The sequence below is a fragment of the Alligator mississippiensis genome, chromosome 5, assembly GCF_030867095.1.
Source record: "Alligator mississippiensis isolate rAllMis1 chromosome 5, rAllMis1, whole genome shotgun sequence".
NCBI lineage: Eukaryota > Metazoa > Chordata > Crocodylia > Alligatoridae > Alligator > Alligator mississippiensis.
In genome coordinates, this window is record NC_081828.1 from 85,420,593 (window position 1) to 85,442,269 (window position 21,677).

At 40.4% G+C, this 21,677-nt stretch overlaps 1 protein-coding gene across 3 annotated transcripts in view; it reads left to right on the top strand.

Annotated features, from left to right (window-relative positions):
• The window catches only part of GALNT1 (polypeptide N-acetylgalactosaminyltransferase 1), a 220,396-nt gene that overhangs the window by 142,117 nt on the left and 56,602 nt on the right, over positions 1 to 21,677 (top strand). For all 3 annotated transcript variants that reach the window (XM_059728581.1, XM_006269681.4, XM_059728582.1), the window contains one exon: positions 15,048 to 15,214. In XM_059728581.1, coding sequence (XP_059584564.1) covers positions 15,048 to 15,214 — 167 coding nt within the window. The remainder of the gene's footprint in view (positions 1 to 15,047; positions 15,215 to 21,677) is intronic.

A 21,677-nucleotide genomic window follows, 5' to 3' on the forward strand; every position in this document is an offset into this window, starting at 1 on the left:
GACGCTGTCACACATTGATTAGCCATTAGAAAAGAATTAAAACAAACTGGGACAGTGAATGCTGCACACTCCCTCTGGTTTGGATAACTTCCTGAATCTCTGAAGTCCACTGCAACTTGAACCTCTATTCAAATGATATAACTGTGCCATAGCCAGGTTACTTAGGATGATTAACTAGGGGCAAGACTCTGGGCCTAGACCCAAACTTCCATTAAAATCAGTGAGTGTTGGCCACCAGAATTAGACCTCTGCATCAGAAGTAGAAGTCAGTGCTACTGGACTGCCATACCTTTACACAGAATTAGGATACCCTAAAATCCCTAGTTCTGGGAAGGATGTTGTGGGAACACGTTCTCTGCTCAAATCCCTGCTGTGGCATGAAACAAGTTGCAAAAGGTGCGTGTGCTTTTTTACGTAGCGTTATGTAGATTTGGGACAGTGTTACAGCCCATAGGTGGAACTGGCCTATCATACATACGTTTTGTGGATTGTTGGACATCAGTGTCCACAAATAAAATAAGATGGGAGTACGGTTAACTTAAAGGCCCAATTGCTGCTCTCTTCTGTACTAAAAGTTCTGTGTTGGAACTCTGTGACACAGAAAAAAAATCTTGCCTTTTACTTCCCAGATCAGTGTATTTTTTCTACAAGATTTAGATAGTCTTTTTTAAATTCACACAGCTTCTTTTTAACAGTTGTTTTTACTAGCTATCCAAACATTTAATTTTATACTTCTGTCAGTGCTGTTGATGGAGTTGGGCTGGTTTCAGTGGTTTGCAACCAGATTATGCTCCTGTGTATTGGCCAGTATACTGGACTTTATATTCTTAAAATCACTGTGTTTTGTAGCATACCTGAATATTGGTGGTATTAATTTTAATTTTTTAAAGTTTAGACCTTTTAATTGATTAGATATGCAAATAAAAATTGTTTGTCATTGCCCCTAAATTTTCAGATTTTGGTATACTGTAGACATTGTCATTAGTCTTGTATAATGACACCATACAAATTTTGGGGGAATCATAGAAGTTTTTGTAGCTGAAAGTTTTGTTAAGTATTTTGAATCCTGAGAAGTTAGGAGCCAGTTTAGAATTATGGTAGAAGCATGTTAGCTTCGTATTCCATCTTTGGGGACAGTATCTGTCCCTAACTGTACGTGGGGAGCCAGTGTCCGTGGAAATGCAGCCTGCTTGGCTTCTATGTGCTACTGTGGCATAAACGCTTAAATTTCTGCCAGAATTATCTGCAAGTAAATAGTTAATTTTGATTTCACCTCTATCTCCGAGCTTGAGTTAACTAGTTCAAGTGAACGGAGCATCTTATGGCTTACATGTTATTGCAAGTCCTTGCATTCAGATAGGTGAACCGGTTTATATTCACTCCATGATTTCAAACTTTCTTTCACCCTTCTTGGTAGTGAAGATCAAGTATATGAAAAAAACAAAACAAAAAAAACAAAAACCCACATATTGAACATAAATCTAGAGAAGAGCTGGAAGAGAGTTGGAGTTTCCTGTTTGAGTTCCTGTCCACTCATCCTGTTGATCTCCTATCCATAAACTAAGCAGTGGGTATTAAAGATTCTTTCAAAATACCCAACATATAATTGCATTGAATTTGTTTTACTGAAATCTGACACTATTTTTTTCAAGTAAATCTTATGACATTTACTGCACATCTCAGACTTATTTTTTTCTATCCAAAGGCAGTTTAATTAACACATAGGTATGAAAACTAATAAAGACATCACATCAGAAAATAAAATGTGTAACGGTACTGTTTCCAAAACAGCATTTTAAACAATTTAGACCTCTCTCTGTTTGAAGTCTGAGAAATTCCATATTCCTTTTTCATTCCATAATTCCATGAAATTCTTTCCTGGATTAGTTAAGGCAGCTTCACAGATCCTTGTGCTGTGGAGTCTATAAATAAGCTATGCTTATTCAGATATCTGGAGAATATGGTTATAGAGGGGTTTCAGTCATGAATCATGTCTGATTTGTTGATTGCTTGAGGCACTATGTTAACTGGTCCTGGGTATTAGATTAGATCTATAGAGTCTGAATAACTTCAGGATGCATGTAAATGCATCCTGTGTAAATGTAAATACTCTGTGTTCAGACTCTAATATTGTAAAAGAGAATATTCAGTGAAGGAACTAAAGGCTTAATGTCATTTCCTGGCTCTTCAAAAATATTACTATTTTCCAGAAAACAGTAGAAGGCTTTTGCACCAAGTTTTAAGAACAACAAAGTTTTGGGTGTTCTTAAGTCCCCAGTCTGAAGTTCCAGCTCTTTTGGATTCAGCAAGCTAAAGTCATATTCATCTTTGTATCCATTAAGTAGTCTAAAGGAAATCTCAGTTAGTAATGTGATTAATATGTAATTCTGAAAATCTGAAGTCCATCACAGGCTAACATTCTCTTTCATCTGGTATTACTGTCATGCATAGCATATTTGTGGCATACTATAGAACTTGAGTAAAATGCAGAGAAGGGAGGAAAACCTATTAGGGTTGAGTAGCATGTACCTTCCAGGAAGAAAAGTATGTTAAATCTTGTGATTTTTTTTTTTTTAAGAACACAAAATTGCTTTTAAAAATCTGTTTTGCTACTGTAAACCAAAAACTTGCAGGTCTTACTTTTCAACCAAAAATCCTGATTTTTTTTTTTTCTTTTTCTCAATTCAAATTGATGGCTCCAAAATCAGAAATGTATTTGGCAAGGGAGACTTAAAGTTTCATTTCATACCTTGGAGAACAGAATCCTTTTATGTTTCTATTTTAAAAAATGCTTTCTAGGGGCAAGTTACTATGCCAGGAAAAGCACTAACTGCAACCTCTTCCCTTTTTGTGAAATTTTGTTTAACTTCTGTAACCACAATGGTTTTAAGGACCATTTTGGATTTTGTTTCCAGGGTCTAAAGAAGATTTCTACTTGAATCATGAGGTTATGTGACCTTTCTTCTATCCAAATCTTTGAAATCAGAAGAAAGGAAAGTATCATACTTTTGGTGTCAGGTAAATTCTGAAATACTATTGAAGGCAGAGTTTTTGGCAAGTTGGATAGAAATGTGTGGGTTTTCCTATAGTAAGGTCACTAGTTAGATTAATGTTGTATTGTGATGCGATTCATACGTGTTAAGACCCTTTTTAAAATATGTAGTTTTGGTCTGTGTTTTGAGGATGGATCACTCTTTTTGAAGAGAGTGTGAGGCTCGAGTATAGACTTTACTGTTGAGGGGATTTTTTTCCAGCAGCTTGTACTATCCAAATGATTCCACCTTTCTTTGAAATGATACTTTGAGAATTTTTAGTACATATTGGTACTAGAGGAAATAATGATATCGGTTTTCCAGTACATAGACTCTCTTTTGGTGTGTTAAGATGTATTAAGATACAGTAAAAGCTGTTAACTGGCATTTTAGTAACCAGAGGGGGCAGGGAGGGAAGTTCATACCCGGCCCCTGCCTCCACCCACCACTCTGTGCTGGTGCTGCTTTGCAAGTGGCTGCTGCCAAGCACCCCCCCCTCCCCCCTGCCCACGTTCGGCCGAAAACCCCTGCCTCAGGTAACCTGAATTTTTAGATAACTGCCCCCCCCCCCCCCCCCCCAATGCTAAGCTAGATAACAAAGCTTTTACTGTACTTGAATATTGGCTTTGGAGTCCAGGTTATTGTTAAATAGCAGCCTTGTTTGTAAAGGAACCAAGCTGTTTAAGAAGCTGTTAATATCCAGGAAAATCTAAATGATCAGAAACTAAACTTCTTGATTTGAGAGAAGTTTTCCTTGTATACAAATCATACGTTTAAATCGGTAGGCTTTTTATCTTCATGGTTGATGGGGAAAACAGCACATACTTGAAAACGTAAGAATACTATAATGTGGACGCTTCTACATGAGATGCTTAACTGTGCATTAACATAGTTTACTGTGCAGTAAGCATGTGCAGCTACACATGCACATGGTTACTACACAGTAAACCTTGTTAATTGCAAGTAAATTGCTACCTGCAAATGTAAGTAGCAAATTTTACACTTGATTAGTAGTGGCGCAGTAGCGTTTGTATAGATGCCTGACCAGGAGCAAATCTGTTCTTGTTCAGCCATTCACCAGGGGGCGGGAGATTGCTCCTTTCCCCGGGAGCTTCCTGATGCTGGGGTGGGCTGTGCTCCTAGAGCGCAGGTGGGGACTATGCCCTGGCAGCTCCAAGCTCCCTGCTCCGAGATACTCATCTCCCAGCACCTGCTCCACCATTGCAGCCAGGGAGTAGGGGGCTGGGAGATTATCTCCCAGCACCAGCTCTGCAGCGATGGGGCCAGCACTGGAAACCCTTATCTCCCAGCTCCAGTCCTGTGGTCATGAAGCTGGTGCTGGGAGCTTCCTGCTGGCAAGGACTGGGGACCCTGTTCCCCACCCAGTTCTGTGTTCACAGAGTTGAACAGGGAACTAGCTCCCCAGCCTGTTCCCCTCCCAACTCTGTGCTTATGGAGTTGAGCAGGGAACAGGCTCCCCAACCTTCACCCCACATGTGGGTAGGGGCTGGGAACTATCCTGGTCAGGGGCAGGTCCCAGCCCCATGCTCTGATCAGGTGATCAAGGCATGGGGCTTGGAAAGAGCTGCAGGGGTAGGGTAGGTCCCAACCTCCTGTGCCAGTCTGATGCTGGGGCAGCTAGCAGTAAGCTAGCTGCCTCACTGGTGGATCAGAGCAGGGGGTTCTACCCCTCCCCTGCAGCTCTTTCTAAGTCCCCTATCTCTGATCAGGGAACCAGGACCAGGACCTGCTGCTGGGGCAGGGGGACATTGCCAGCAGCCCCTGGAGTCAGGGTGTAATGTCCCAGCTCTGGCCAAGAGACAGCTGTCTCTTGTCCCAGTGCTCCTTGCCAGCCCCTGGGCTAGCACCCAGCTCCCCCTGGTGACGGCAGGAGCCCATTGCAGGATCCCTGGAAGTAGGAGTGGTTTGCTGCCATTAGCAGCAAATCTGTTTCTGCTTCCCTGCTTGTGTAGATGCCTGCCCAGGAGCATTTACTCACGAGTAAACTGATCCCAAATCAAACGCACGTGTAGATGCATCCAGAGTGTCCCAGTTAAGTTCTATTAAATTTTGTACCAAAGATAATGCTGTTCATATTGAATGACTCGTTAACAACTGTATTATGTTAAAAACATTCATTATTGACAAGCAATACTAGCACCAACATCACTTGAATTTTGACCTTAGTATATCCTGGGGTCTGAGTATTAGTTGTCCTCTGAAAATTCATCAAAAGTGTGCTAAGATGTAAGGTGTCAAACATTGCTACTCCTGTCTCTTTTGCTTAGCAGAGTTTGGTAGAGGTGTGCTGCTAAGAATCCCTTGGTACGTTCCATTAGAACACTGCATGTACCATCTACATGCCATACCTCTTAACTTCTGGATAGGGAAGACAAACTAGATGCTTTTGCTTTTGTTCCCAGCTTATTTTTTTTCCCTTCAGAATAACACTTTGCCTTGGTTGGGTAGGTACACTTGCTTGAGAGCCAGTGGATAATGAATTTTATACCTGCTTTTTCAAGCTACTGTTAATTCTGCATCCTGAAAGCCCTTTCATTGAGTATAACCTATTTAAAAGTTATGGTAATTAGAAATGGTACTCAGGTCTTAAATGTGACAGACCCAAGCTTTAGTCACTTATCAAACTGCCTCTAAGTTGGCCAAACTTTTGAGCTTGGACTTGCAACTGTAAAAATAGGGTTACTTTTAAATGTGTAAGCTATGGGTCCATTATGTTACATTAGTAGCTTTACTGTACATTAGTGGTTTTACATTAGTTCCATTAGTGTAGTGTTTGATCTAATGTGGTCTTCCTTTGTTGGCAGCTAACTTGAAGAAAAAATGTGCCTTTTCTAGGTTGTTGTTTTTTTTAGTACATTTTGTTTTTTTTAAACCTTAGGACTCTGCGTGCTAATCATATTAAGGTTGTAAAGTTAAATACTCAAATCTTACAATTAAGATTGCATTGGGTAGCTTTATCTTTACTACTTTCTGGGTATACATTCTGATAGTATGTAATAACATTGTAAGATATAGTTAAAACCACTCACTAGTAGCAGTTTTAACAAATTCTGTCTGATTCTCCATTCTTTGACTAATTCTCCACAGCTTGTACTGTAAAACAGAATAGTTGAAGAGGCATAAATACTTATCAGTAAACGAATCCAACTTTGTAACATTATCTGCTGACTTATTTTACATGTTTTTTAGAAAAGTAAAGCAGGATCTAGCATCTTTGTTAAACTTTAGTTCTATAAACATAAAATATTTTAAAACGTTTTTCTTTTAAAAGTAATGCATGTATCACAAGTTTATGGTTTTAGGAATGAATTACAGTATATTGAACAGTGAGTCTCACTTCTGTTCCAAAGACCCTGGCCCCAAATTAGCATCAACCCTCCCAACTTTCTCTGATCATAAGGAACAGTTGTGTTCTTTGGAACCCCAAGAAGGAGATGAATCTCCTCCCTTAGACTTAGTTTTTAAAGGAGTAAACTAGTCCCTCTAGTATCCTAGACCAGTGGTTTTCAACCTTTTTTGATTTGCAGGCACCTAACAATTTTAAATGAAGATGTGGGGCCCTTTTGAATTTTAAGTGTGGGTATTCACATACTTTTGATCGTAGTCATCTTTTGCAGACCCCTTAGACATAAAGGCCACACACAGGTTGAAAATCAGTGCCCTAGACCCTATGAAACAGTTAAAACTATCCAAGGAATATAGGCTTCACTGTTACTTTTAGTGATATTATAGTTTGTCACTATTACTTTCAGTAGTCTCTCTCTCAGCCCCCACTATAAATACTGGTTGTCATCACGTTCCTGTATTTTGTGCTCCTGGCAGTGTTGGGCTCTGTGTCCCTCACAAACCTATTTTACTTAACTAATCCAGAACAACAGAAATCACTGTTCTGGAATATCTTAACCACCGGAGAAAAATCACCACTTCTAAAAATGGCATACTTTGGCTTCTATTTCATCACACTCTCTTCTGTTTCGATTCTGTCTCGACCAGTTTTTCACATCCATCAATATAGGTCTCTTTCCTCCGTGGGAAGCGTAGAATGATATTGCAGTAAACCAGTGGGTCTTTAAAATTATGTTGATATTCTATCCATTTCGCCCACTGTCAGCCGCTTTCCCCATATTTTTTTCAGAGGTTCCTCTCAGTGAGAACATTCTGCACAACATTTTGTGTTTTATGAACATATGTTTTGAGTTGCAGGTCCAAACATTTCAGACTGGGAAAGGGACTGTGGTAGTGGAATTTTTATCTGAATAGGTGAATGTGAACCTAAGAGTTCAATAATATGGCCTGATGTAATCTCAGATCCAGCTGGGTCATCACTGGGAAGAAACTGCCTTCCCTTTTATTCTTTTACTACAAATTAGAAATACGTAGGAAAAAAATAAATATTTTTGATTCAGACCGAATAAAGGAAAAGAATGATTGTAACATCCGAAGTGTGATTAGCATGTTAGCTTGATTGAACTTTCACTAGCATGTACATTTGGAAAGAAAACAAGTAAACGAATGACCCTATTATAATGATAATCTGATTGTACTGTAGGTAGGAACCTTGTATATGGCATAAGGGGCACGTTATACTAAAAATACTTTAACATGGGTCAGCTGTTAGTCTGTGGTGCCTCCGCTTGATGACAAGGAGTAATGTTACTAAAAAAGTTACTTTTCTTGCTTGAAGTGAAGGTAGACAATTATTCAAACAGGAGCACATCAGTCCTGCTAATGCTTCACTAAGGTCCCATTAGTTGCCTAATTGAAGAGAGTATGTAGCAGAGGCCTGCATAAAAAAAAAAATGGTGGCTTTGAATTTGATGATAAGACAATATGGCTGTTAGGTGTACTTTTTGTGACTAAAACGATCTGGATGAGGGCTGTCCAACTTCAGATTAGCAGGAGGCCACAGGCCTCCCAGGCTGCATGGCATATGCAGGTAAGCATTCCCTCCTTCCTCTCTTTTCCTCCTCCCCCTGCATTATGCTCATATGTAGGTGGACACTTCCCTATACGGCACGGTACCCCTCCTCACCTTCAACTCCCTGTAGGCTACCTTGTGGCCCTGGACTACCGGCTCCCCTAACAACATGGGCTGCAACAGGCCACCCCACCCTCTAGGGCAAGGGTATGCAGCAGAAATTGGAGGGAAGAGGTGAAATCCTGAGATCCAGGCTGCTACTGCAGCCGAAACAATGGGGGCAGCTGTGGGGCCTAGGGTCATGTGCTAACCTTTCACAGGCTACCAGTTGGACAGCCCTGGTCCAGATGATTTTAACAAGAACCTGTAGTCTGAAGTAAATGGAATCTGTTTTTGGAAGGAGACACCATGTCTACCTTGTCTCCCACTCAGACCACACTGTGTTTTTCTTCAATTCTTCCCAAATCTCTGCTGCATGAGCATGATCTTCAAGCCTTATACAACTTTACTGTCTTCCATTCCTCCCCATTTAAACACCCCTCCTTCATTTGTTCTCTCTGCTGGTGCCAGGCCTGTTTCCCTGTTTGTACACTTCCATGATCTGATATTTTTTGCGCTGCTTCTTAAGTCTGTTTTTTTTTTCTGTTTTATTGAAATGTGTTCTTTGACTCTTTCTTCTGTGATTCATGCAAGCAACATGTTTAACTGTTGCCTACTTCATTTTGCTTTCATCTGAGTGAAACTTGCTTACCTGGAGGCAAGATGTCAAATGTTAAGAGTGTGGAGCCCACAGATGGTGAAACTGAAGTTGGATATTCTGTCATGGGAGAAGAGGAAAGGCTTTTAAGGTGGAAGTGGAGCAAATATTGGTATTATTAACATAAAAATAAAATCTATGTAATTAAAAAGACTAGTCATGCTGCTTTATTGTAAATTGCAGTCATCCTATGTATCCATCCATTGTTTTTTCTCTTTTGGATTGCAGCGCAGTAACTATAAACTTGCATTTTAACAGTACCCAGCATGTTTTGGGAGCCACAGCAATCTAATGATGCAGAGATAGCCAGCAGCTTGCAAGTGGAGGACCAAGGGAAGAACTAACCACTGAAGACTACATCTTATTCCACTTCTTTGGTGTCAAAATGCATGTCCAAGTTCCCCAAAAAACCCTTTTAATGCAATACATGTATGGGTCCTCCTGCTCCTTTCTACTTCTTGGGACATAATCTTAAGGCAAAAAGGAAGGCATGCTATAAAAAATACTAACTTTTTTTATGAGCCCAAACAGAGTGGAGTAGTAAGTGGAATATAATTTGGCCTTTTAGGGTGCACCCAGACATGCGTGGTGGTGTGGTATGTGATGCCGCACACACATATCTGCAGAGCTACATACTACACAGTCAGCAGGGGTTTTTTTGACCCCTGGATATCTACGGGGTCCAAAAAAAAAACAAAACCGTGGGGGGGAAAAAAAACAGAGCAGTGCATGCATGAGTAGCGTGCACAGCTGAAAAGTGAAGCTGGGCCACCTGGAGCCACATTCCAGCTGCTGGCCAGGCTCCGCGCAGCAGGATCCCTGGAGCTGCAGCCCTGAGAGTCCCCCAAGATCCTATGTAAGGATGCTGGGGCCAGCACAAAGCTGGCCCCAGCCTCCTCTACCACCCAGGGGTAAGTGTGTGGCATGGGCATTCCCCAGGGACAAGTAGCAATGGCTCAAGGTGCACTGCTGCTACTTATCTCCTGGGAACTAAATGTCTGCGCTCATCTGGACATGGCCTTCCAGTGCGTTTTCAAGGAGCAATACAGTTGCGCGGGTACCTGAGCTATCATGCTTGCCTCAGACTGTGTTCTGGTTCTCACCAGATCTAGTTTAGCTCAAGTGGAGTGCCACAATAATGGTTATACTGTTTTCTGTACCTGAGCTAGTGTATGTATCTCTGTGTAACACTCCCTTGCAGAAGAGTCTACAGTGACGTGACATACAGTTAATATACAGCTGATGTCTCCAACAGTCATTTGGGGTCATCTTTAAATCTTGTGGAGCTCTTGCTGTTCTGTTGGTAAAATATATTTCTTATTATTAGGTCAGAAAAATTGTGTAATGGAAAGAGCAATATACAGTAGTTTTAAAAATCCAGATCCAAAAGTTCTGTGGTATTAGCATAATTAGAAATATTACTACTGAATTTAATTATTATTTTTCAATAGGGTCCCTTTATGCTTAGGTTGGCAAATGAGAAGGAGAGTCTGTACTCTGAATTATTGGTTTACAAACCAAAGACAGCAATGACTCTTCATTTAATATTTTCTCAATAATGGTGATTATGCTAATATTTTTTGTTTGGATGCTAATGCTCTCATCACAGTTATCATTTGACTTTGAACAATATAAAGTCCCCTGTTTTTCCTTTCCCGTTCCTCTCTGTGGTGTTTGACTGTGTGGGTGGGAAGAGTAAAATATTTTTTGTTTGTTTTTTGAAAAACATTGGCAGATATTTATATTTGCATAAATCTAAGTTTGCATATTATATGTCTAAAGTGACAGAGGTGGCAGAAGGAAAGAGGATGAGGAGCAAAGATTGTGTTTTAGTCTCTCTCTCTTTCTTGTTGCATTAATGCATCCCAAAATAATTCCATACAAATGTTATTTTTCTCTTAAGGAAAAGCTGCGCTCCACCTCCTATATCAGTGTAAAATATGTTCTTCCCTCTTCATCCATCACCCTACCATTAAAAACTTGTTTTTCTTTAAAAAAAATAAAAATTAAAAAATTAAAAAGTAGCAATGCCACAGAGCCTCCCTAATCCTGAGGGGAGTAGGTCAGATACCTATCAACCTGTCACCAAAATTAATAAATTAATAAAACAGCAGATGAAGACTCCCCTCTTTCAGGTCCTTGGGGGGAGTGTTAGGAGCTACAAGAGGAGTTGCAGAGTCACTCGGAGCAGCTGTTACCCAGCAAGTTGATGATACGGAAGTACATCTGTCCTTCCTCTGATGAATCTGTTATTCCAAGTGTGAAGACGAAATGTCCTTCCCTAGCAACTAGGGAACCAATGAAACAGTAATTTCTTTACGTGCAAGGAAGGCACGTAAACCTGTAGTCCGAAGGAAACCATGTAGTTGGCAGGTCTATTGTATTTAGTATATTTAATGTTTGGTGGAAAGTAATGGTAAATATATATGATAATGTATAATTCTTTGACTTGACTTTTACTGTACTGACTTAATGATTTGAAGTCAGTTAAATAAAATAGTCTAAACAAACCAAAATTCTGGCAACATATAAATAAAAGACTGGAAATATTCTTAGTAGATTCCTAAGTTGTCCAGCCCTTTGCAGTTTAAGAAATGAATGGGAAATTTTTTAGGGTGGAATTTTTGTTTAATATGACAACATAAATCTTAAACCACTGGGCTAGGGATAGACATTAAAAAAGCCTGAGCCTGAATAGATTCAATCTTTGCAAATTAGTGTAACCTGGCTAGGCTGAGCCAATTTGTAACTAGACAGACATTCTCTCTGGACTGAGAAAATTCAGGCACGTGCCTGCGGTGGCTCCGGCTAGAAGCCAGGGGGCGCTAGAGCAGCCCTCCCATTCCTTGCATTTTGCTGAGCTGGGGGGGGGGGGGGGGGGCATGGCCAGGCTCGCTAGGACGCTTTGATAAGGGTCTGCCTACACCATCCCTGGCTTTTCCCCACTGGCTGCTCAAGGGGCAGGAATGTTGCCAGACCCCTGCAAGCACTCTGAGGCAAGCAGAGAAGGTGGTACAGTAAATGCATCTGTTTATGATACAGAGCTTTTTAATCTCCCTCCCTGCTTCATTATACTGCCTACAGCAAACTGGCAGGCAAGCAAGCCAGCAGGGAGCTGATAACAGTGTTTATCACTTCATCAGCAAAACAATAGCCTCTCTCCATTAGTTCGAACTCTTCTTAAACAGCTTACCAGCTGACCTGTTGATTAGCTGCAAGAAGCCCCAAGTGGTCACTGTTCTGTCTGCCTGTCCCAGTGAAATTAGAGAGAGGCACACATAGACACCTCTCAGCATTCACTAGCATACCACATATGCCTAGTGTCTGTGGGACAGGGGTCCATGCTGTGGGAGATGGGAGGGAGGGGGGAGGGGTGGGTTCCTGCTTGAGCAGTGATATGGGGGTATGGCAGGGGGAATCCAGGTATACCCTGCTGTGCCTGCAGTCTCTGCTGGAGCTTCAGCCAGGGAGCAGAGGGGAGGGGCCAGCCCTGCTGTGGAGCAGAGAACCCTGCCCAGCTCAGAGAGCATGTCAGGGTGCTGGAGGAGTCTGGTTTACCTTAAACCAGCAAGGGGTCTAGGACAGACATTGTATAAACTGGTTTAACCCAAATGAGTTAAGTCCGATACTACATCCAACCAGGTTTATCTTAAACTGGTTTCAGCCATTTTCAAACTGGTTTATGTGCATTGAACATCTGTTCTGTTACAGGTTTAAACCAGTTTCTGATTACTTAAACCAGTTTATGTGTAATGTCTGCCCCTAGCCCTAGAGAGAGACTGCAATAACTATTAATTTTCCTGGGCACAATACATGTAGACAAGCTTAGAAAATTTTGTCTTGGTTATTGTTTTGTAGAGCGGTGGTGTTCAACCTTTTGGCCCTATGGGCCAGATGAGTGGAGCAGGGCTGTTCTGTGGGCCAGATAGAGCCCCACACACCAGGATCAGGCCTGGGGGCCTAGCACCATCCCTTCCTGATGGGATTGGGATTGGTTTCTGAGGTCCTGGCACTGCTTCTGCCTGGCCCTGTGTGCTGGGATTGGGCACCTGATCAAGTGTGCCAGGTCTAATGCTCCTCTGGGCCAGGGACAGATATTACACAAACTGGTTTAAGTGGTCAGAAACTAGTTTAAACCTGTAACAGAACAGATGTTCAGTGCACATAAACCAGTTTGAAAATGGCTGAAACCTGTTTGAGATAAACCTGGTTGAATGTAGTATCAGACTTAACTGATTTGGCTCAACCTGGTTTATGCAATGTCTGTCCCAGACCCTTTGCTGGTTTAAGCTAAACCAGACACCCCCAGCATCCTGGCATGCTTTCTGAGCTGGGAGGGGCTCTCTGCTCCACAGCAGTGCTGCGCCTCCCCCCTTCCCCTGCTCTTCCTCTGCCCCCCTTCCCCACCTCACCAGTTGCTGCTTAAGCAGAGATACTTTCTTCCTCTCTCCCACAGCAGGGACTGTAGCCAGCATGTGGTCTGCTAGTTAATGCTGTGTAAGGCAGATAGGGCAGTGTCTACTTAGGGCTTTTTGGAGGTAACTAACAGCTCAGATGGTAATGTCCCTGCATTGCTTTCTTTGCATAAAGCTGTTTAAGAAGAGCTTGTAAAGAGCAAGGCTTTGTTTTTTAATGGGGTGCTAAATGCTGATAACAGAGCTGATAAATGCTCTGTTATCAAGCGGGGGAGGGGAACCCTTCCCTAATCACAGTGTCCTGCCAGGGCCTGGCCACGCCCCTCTCAGCTCCCTTCAGAAGGGAAGGGAGGGCTGCTCTAGCAACCCCCAGCTTCTAGCCTGAGCTACTGCAGGCATGTGCCAGCATTTCTGGGTTGTCTGTCTGGCTTTCAAAGTGATTCAGCCTAGCCAGGTTAGACTGACCTGCAAAGATTGAATCAATTCAGGCTCAGGCTTTTTGAATGTCTGTCCCTAGCTCCTGGGTCTGGAAATTTTGGTGGTCAGGGAACAGACTGGGGTTTGAGCACTCCTGGTAGAGAGCAAAACCAATCAAAGAAGCTATACTTTTTGGACTAGAAAAACACATTGGTGTGGGATCTGCAATGTAGGGATTTCTTGCTTTGTCTTATAATTTTTTGTGAGTTTTTTGTGAGTTTTTAAAATGGACTTAACTGGAAACTCTTGAAATACATTTCACTTCAGGACTGTGAATAATAAATAATTCCTAATCCCTGATAACCCCAGGCAGCCTGCTCTTGGCCAAGGTGCAGCCCCCTGAGGCTGCTATCAGCATCTTTTATCCTTTCCCCGGCTGGTGCTGACCCACATGGCTAACTCGTCCTCATTCATCACACCTGTGTCAGCTCCCTTGCTGGGAGACTCACTGCATCTCTGGACCTGGCTCCCCAGCCTTTGGCGAGTCCTCCCAGGTCTGGGGTGGGCATCAGGAGGTGCTTCTTGGGTGTGGGGCTGTTCAGACTCCCCTGCACTCCTAGTAACAGGGTCCTGCCCTGTTACAACAGTGCATTAATATTTCTAGCTGCTTCTGTGAAGAGGCATATGCTGAAAACAGTTATCCAGTCCATACGTTAAAATTGGCTTTTAAGGCATGCTCTTATATAGCAGTGTTAAAATGGTCTGGTTTAGGTAGGTAAAATTAAGTATTATTGAAATGTTCAGATTTATGGGGTACTTTTACAGTACCTCCAATAAATGGTAAACTGAGGGGAGGGGAATGCTTTTGTAACTAGAGTAACTGAAGCATTGAAAATGCTTTAAACTTATCAGGATTATATGTTAGAAGAACGTAATCTTATTTCATTATAAAAGTGACAGTGCAGAGTTTCAAAATACATCTTAAGTCTAGGTTTTATCCAAATACCAACTTCATTTCAAATTACTCTATAGATGAAAGAAAAACATATTTTAACTTACTTTTTCCCTGTGGCTATGCTTTGATTTTTTTTCTGATTTCATTTTTAGTTTCACTTCCTAACTTAAGGAATTTTTTTTCTTAATTTTTTTTTTCCTTTAACGAGACTATGTCTAATTTAATGGGTAAAGTTGGCATGCTGGGATATGATGAACTTCATCCACAAAATAGGTATATTGTGATGTCCGTATACATTTGTGCGTCAACAGTAGGTAACATGTCATTTGTTTTACTTCAGAGGTTTCTTGTAAGGAGCATTTTTGCCATGGAGCCATCTAATAACAAAAACAAAAAAAATCAAAACCAAAGCAAAAGACAAACCAAAAAAACCGTTAAGTATTATAAGTCCAGGCATAGTATTTAATATGGACATAATCTAATCTGGACATAACTCACCTGTAAAGTATTTAATTTATCTTTCTGTCCATAGGTGTAAAACAAAGGTATATCTGGACAACCTTCCTACTACAAGTGTTGTTATTGTGTTTCACAATGAAGCCTGGAGCACACTGTTACGAACTGTTCATAGTGTGATAAACCGGTCACCACAGCACATGTTGGAAGAAATCGTACTTGTAGATGATGCCAGTGAAAGAGGTAGGTCACATTAAGATTTGTACGCACAGTCTAAATTGCTCCATAACTTGCTTCTTTTTTAAAAAAAAAAAAAATTTGCTATTGGCTTAGCTTTTAATATAGAAAATACTTGAAAAATTTGAAATAAATTAGTTGTGAAACAGTGCCAGATGTCAAATATGTACTGAACAATGACCCATTCGATTTACTTTTCTACTCAGATTTTAAGTTACAGTAATGTTGGCTGTCTTTTTAAGATAGTTCACTGTCTTGTCATTTTAATGTTGCAGTCTCTAGTAAAAAAACAAACAAATCCCAGAGCATATAAAATCTACTAGAATGACATGATCAAACCAACCCAAAAGTATCTTTCTTCTTTAAAAAATGTGCCTACAACTTCAGGAAAAAGTATGAGGTACTGAAAATGATAATATATGTGTATTTACAGTTTAGGGTGAAGTGAAATGGTGATTTTGTTCAGTAGGAAATTCAGATGTTTAAGTGTTTTCATTCTAGATCAAAATGGAAAATTCCATGACATAGAATGAAAATTTCCTGTGAAATGACGCTTCTTTTTTCAAACCAATCAGTTTTTGTCATGATAAAATCAAAGTATCAATTAGAATTTTATTCTTGCTTTTCCCATGTAAAATTAATAATTATCTCAATTATAATAATTTATGCTTGTTACTGTAGTAGGTATTGTAGTTGGTATTTTAATTGGTTTGATAATGTTTTGTTAATGGCTACTGTTGATCTGACTTGTATAACAAGAGACAAACATTCTAGTGAAGGATTTTCTCCAACATGTGGCTATGTACATATGAAAGTGAACAAACATGCACATGTGCATATAAGCATTTGGCTTCATTGTTTTATCATCTTTTCCTTAAACCGATGGCCTGCAAAGGTGCTGCCTCAGTGTCAGAATTACTTAACTGCAAGCTAGTGTACACACACAAATCTAGCTTGCCTCAGGACTTAGTAGATGATAAATTAGGTCTGCTGCTGTTAGCTATACATTTTCTATTTTCTTCCCCTTTTCCTGGGAAGCTGCAGGTCTGGTTGGCATAGTCCATTCCTTCAACTTATAAAACGATTTCAGCCCCTACATTTCAAGCATAGACTGTGTTTTAAAGCAGTTAAATCCTTTTGTTTCATTTGTGTCTCCATTTCCAGCATAGTAAAACAAGCCTGCATCTTCACTAGAGACGGATACAATGTGCTTGAAGCTGACAGCAGTTCCCATATTCTTGAATATTCTTGTTTCGGGCCTTTGTCATGCTTGCATTTCCTAGAGCTCCCTGTTAAGCTAGCTTGTCTAGATCAACTCTGTTCATTCAGGGAATGTTTATTAAATTAGCATACAACTTTCCTGTATTGACTATATCATACATGCTTTGTGATATTATTAATATGTTGCAATTCTGAACCCATTGCACAGCTTTTTCACCTTTGTTATGTGTTTTAGCTAGAGAACTAATGTATGATGTTTTTGGTTTTCTTCTGAGATGCATATTTTATTTTTAATACTTAAAATGCATATGCCTTTAACACATGTAGTAAAGACAGTTAAAATGTACAATCAAAACATTTATTTCTGATGTGGTAGATTATTTCTAAATAAAATTATTGCAATAGACAAGTTCCACGGAAGCCTCAAATTAAACTAATGGAACTTTTTTCTTACAGAAAAGGAAAAAAAATGTCTAGGAAAGTCAGGTTCATAATTAAATGCCTAGACATGTAAAATTATGCCCATGAGGTAGCTTGTTGAAAATAGTATTTCACAACTGGCAGTTGTTTCAAGTAATAAAGAGATATATTAAGCAAAATGATGTGGATTTTTAGGTAAAGTAATGAATATATATGCTGAGCAATTTAAATACAAAATACTGTAAGCAAGAAAAATTCATGAGTCGTAGATGTATCTGCAGAGGGGAAAAATATGTTGTACTTTAAAATATGTAATTAAGTTTATTGTAAAACATATCCATAAGGCATCAAATGAGTGTTCAATGGGCATATTTGTCACTTGCTGATTTGAGAGTATTTGAGTAAAACCACAGTATTCCTGTCATTTTGAAACAATAATGAAACTTTAGTAGAATGTCTCTAATTCACACAAATAATAAATGAATTACAGCTTACATTATTAGCTAGGATTCAGGTGATAAAATAAAAGCGGGGTGAGGAGAGGGGGAGAGGATTAATGTTTTTGCAGTGTTCCTCAACGTCCTGCTGTTTGTGGACCCTTTTACTTTCAGATGTACTTTTGCCATATCCATGGTGTACACTATACATATTTCTCAGTTAGCAGTCCTTCAGAAAATGTTTTATGATCAGACATCACAAGAAGTTGGTCCTGTGTAAAGTAGCTTAGCATTTGGCCTTTTCTTCTAGTCAGGAAGTATAGAGTATGATCATGCATAATTCAGCTATTTTTATATGCTGCACCGCAGGTTCTTTTTAGCTCATGGTGTTACCGAAGCGTTTAACCAAACTCACAGCTACAAAGTTCTTCCTGATATCCACCCTGCTTTTCTCTTGTTGCAATTTAAGAGTGTTAGTCCTTGTCCTGTCCCATGCAGATGGAAAAAAATATTCTTTCACCATCCCTTTCCTCTAGCCAGGTTTCTGTCACCTCTGCCCTTCCCCACCCAGTCTTCTCCTCATGAGTCTAAATGATCTGTTCTTCATGTATTTGGAGAACTGCTAACAAATTCTCTTCTCGAATCCCTCCCTTCCCCACCTCTTACCCCACTTCTCTTCTCCAGAGATCAAATAATACCAGTTCTTCTATTCTTTTTTTTATTGTCATATTTTCTAGACCTCTAATAATTTTTGTTGCTCTCCTCTGTACTCATTAGTTTGTCTAAGCCTTTCTTGAAGCGTGGTGCCCAATACTGGACCTGAGTAGTTCAGGTGAGGCCTCACAAGTTCTGAATAGATTGAAGAAAACTAGTGCAAGCAACACCCCTGTTAATATAGCCCCGTATACCATTGGCTTTTTTCAACGAGCACACTTGGCTCGGGGGCAGCCCCACATCCCCTGCCACACAGGAGGGAAAGGAGAGGAGCCCCACAGGAGTGGGTTGAGGAGAGAGGACATGACCAGCCCAGTGGGGAGGAAGGGGCCTTGGCCCAGTCCCAACCCAGCCCCCAGGGAAAAGGGGGGCATGGCCTGGACACATGGAAGGTGAGGAGGGAACACAGCCTGGTTCCAAGCCAGACTCTTTAAGGAAAGGGGGCATAGCCTTGCCTTTGAGGAAAGGGGGTGTGGTGCAGCCTCACAGGGAGAAGGGACCACTGCCTGGCTCCCACCAGCTGTGTGAGACTTAGGGTTTGGGAATGTGGGCCATATTAATGGCCACTGCTTCCCCACTGCCAAATTTCTGGACCCATAGGGAGCTCTGCAGGCCAGTTTTGATGACTCTGCAGTCTGAATTTTGGCCTGTGGCCCCAATGGTTGAACATCCCTGCTCTAACTAGCTGTGTCCACTTTACAGTTTCCTGGATCCTCATTCATTTTCTAAAGATGAGCACTGTATCATGACCTCACCCAAATTCCATATGTCCTCGAGGAGAATAGTTAGTGGCTGTGCAACTATCTCAGCCAGTTTCATGACTACTCTCTCTAATGAATCACATCTGGCCCTGCAGATTTGAAAACATCCAGCCTCTCTAAGTAATCTGTAACCTGTTCTGTTCTACTTTAGGTTGATTATCTTACCCCACTCCTAATCCTCCCCATCCCTTCTTCCTGCCCACTATGCTTGTCATCTGGTAGCTGACCTTATTCATGAAGACAGAAGGAAAAAATGTTTAATACTTCAGCTTTCTCTGCATAATCCATTATGAATTTCCCTCTGTATTCAATAAGGGACTTACACTTCTTTTGGTCTTCCTCTTGTTTCTAGCATTATAGAGTGCTTTTGTGTGATTTTTTTATTTATTTATTTGTTTATTTTTTTAGGTCCCTTGCTATCATGCTTCATGCTTCGGCGTACCTGATTTTCTTTCTGTGTGTCCATGCAGAGTTCTTATACTCATTGCTAGTAACATTTCTATTAAGACATCACTAAAAATATAGGTAGCCATTCTCCATAACAATCAAAATTAATGTTCTTTAACAAACATAACACCCTATTTCTTTTCTGTTCTCACATAGCCAGCCACAAGGCCAATGTCCTGTTTGTTACAATCCAGGTCAAATGTTCAAGAATTAGTCCAAACACACAGGATTACCAATTCATGTATGCAACTAAAAGCTATGAAAGTGGCAGGGGTGGAATAGGGTTTGTAAATGAAAGTATAAAGCTCATTTTCAGCTAGAGCATTTACATATGATTGTCATGAAGTAGAGATGAAGATTTGTGAGAGTCCACCGCAGATCTGAGTAGTCCAAATGCAAGGAGGAAAACTCTCATTGGTTCCTTCATTCAGTTTGTGTGCTTAAGTTAATGCATCAGGCTTTAATGCATCTAATCAAATTAGTCTTTTTTGTAAGTGCTACTGAAAGTTAGCTAGACAGTAAAACAGACAAATACTGGTGAAAGTGCAGCAACCTTAATTTCATTAATTCCCTTTCTTATACCTTCTCCCTTTTTTCCTCTTGGAGTAGTAGTTCCTAGGAATAATACCTAGATCTTGCATATTTTGGTGTATGGTAAAGATATATGTCATAGATGAAGTAGAGCGAGTATTTCAATGTTAATTCGCATATGTACAAGTCTACAGTAACCTTGTTTGGCATCTTTTTATGGTGTGTTTATTAGTTAAAGCAACCTACATTGCAAGGCAGTACTTCAGAATTGTGTTAAAGATTGATGTCATTTTTGTGTGGCTTGAAAACTAAAATGACTATATAGCTATATATTGCATTTCCTTATGCACCACCGTTTTGGTTCTGTAAAAGTAGTTATGTAACCACTGCTTCAAGTTAGAAATGCTTTCACTATGAAGTGAAATTTTACATTAACAAAAACCTAACTTTTAACTGCAACTCTTTCCTTCAGTTATTGAGTACATTTTTCACAAAACTTTTTTTTTTTCAAGTCCAGCACAATTTAAAGTTTATAAAGACTAAAGGATATGCTATTGGGGGGGGGGGGGAGTTTTTGTATATTCTGGTTAAGTATTTTGATTGTATTGAACTAAATACAAGCTTTCTAGAAAAGAAAATGTTTATCTTAACGGAGTGGCATACTTCAGATTCTAGCATTAGAGTCAATTTAACTGGAATAAAGTAAACCAGCATTCTTGCCTGAAGCAGGCTTTCAACATGGCAGTGTCAAGCTCTTAGCAAAATTAATTTGCATAATATCACAGACTTATTTATGCTAGTAAGAAAAGCATTAGGGAAACAAGGCATTTCTGTTATTTTACGTTTTTAGATACTGAACAGAAGTCTGAGGATTTTTTTTTTTTTTACTTTTATGTCTGTTGATGCAAGTTAAAACGAGGAACTGAAGTGAATGAACATCTGTATTTATTGGAGCCAAAATCAGGAGTGCATGATAACTACAGGACATACTCATGTTTTATCAGGAGAGAATGTGCTACTAAGGTTCAGGGAAAATATTAGGCAAAACAGAATGTCAGCCAGCCAATTATTTTGCCAGTTTTAGAGTAGATTACACTGATAGTTTTTTCCAATGACTTTGGTTCTGTACCTTTGTGGCAGTAATTTTTTTTACAAACATTAAACTATTCCTTTCAATGTTTAATACCTTATTTCTACATTTGTGTAGCAACATGAATGACTGGTGCCTCCCGCGATGGCGGGGGGGGCACCATGGCAGTGAGCGGGGACTGCCCACAGCCGCTGCTAGTGGTATCAGTGGAGGGGGAAGGGAGGGTGGTGGCAAGCAGCGAGCGGGGACTGCCCACAGCCACTGTCCGCACTGTCAGCGGCAGCAAGCGGGGTCCACTGGCAGCCATGTTGGCAGCAAAATGGGGCTGACCATCACCTGCAGAAACCAGCAGCAGCCAATCAGGGGGGCCACATGCCCCCCTGCGCCGCCGCCCTCTCCCCCCCCCCCCCCCCCCCAGTGCATTGCCTATGCCTAGCAATGTCAGAACAAGATTAAGTATTGCTGTCCCAGGTTGAAACTTCTGTAGAGCAGTTTTTTTAAGTTAAATATAGCGAATTTGTTTTGCTTATCATAGGTCTTTGGATGAAAATAAAAAATGAAAATCTTGTTTGAAACCTTGTTTGCATACCAGTTGAGCCTCTGGCGTCTTTACTATTCAGTCCATCCAGGAAAAGCACGCACCAACTGCAGAGACTTTCTCAGTCTGATGAAGGGTTTTTAAACCCAAAAGCTTGCCAAAAAATTTTTTCCAACTATTTAAGTTGGTCTAATAAAAGATATCAGATTCAAGAACCTTGTCTGCCTATGTCCTTAGACCAACATGGCTACAACCTACACCCCTGTTTGAAACCTGAAACTTTTCTATTAAAAAATGTTTATCACTTAAA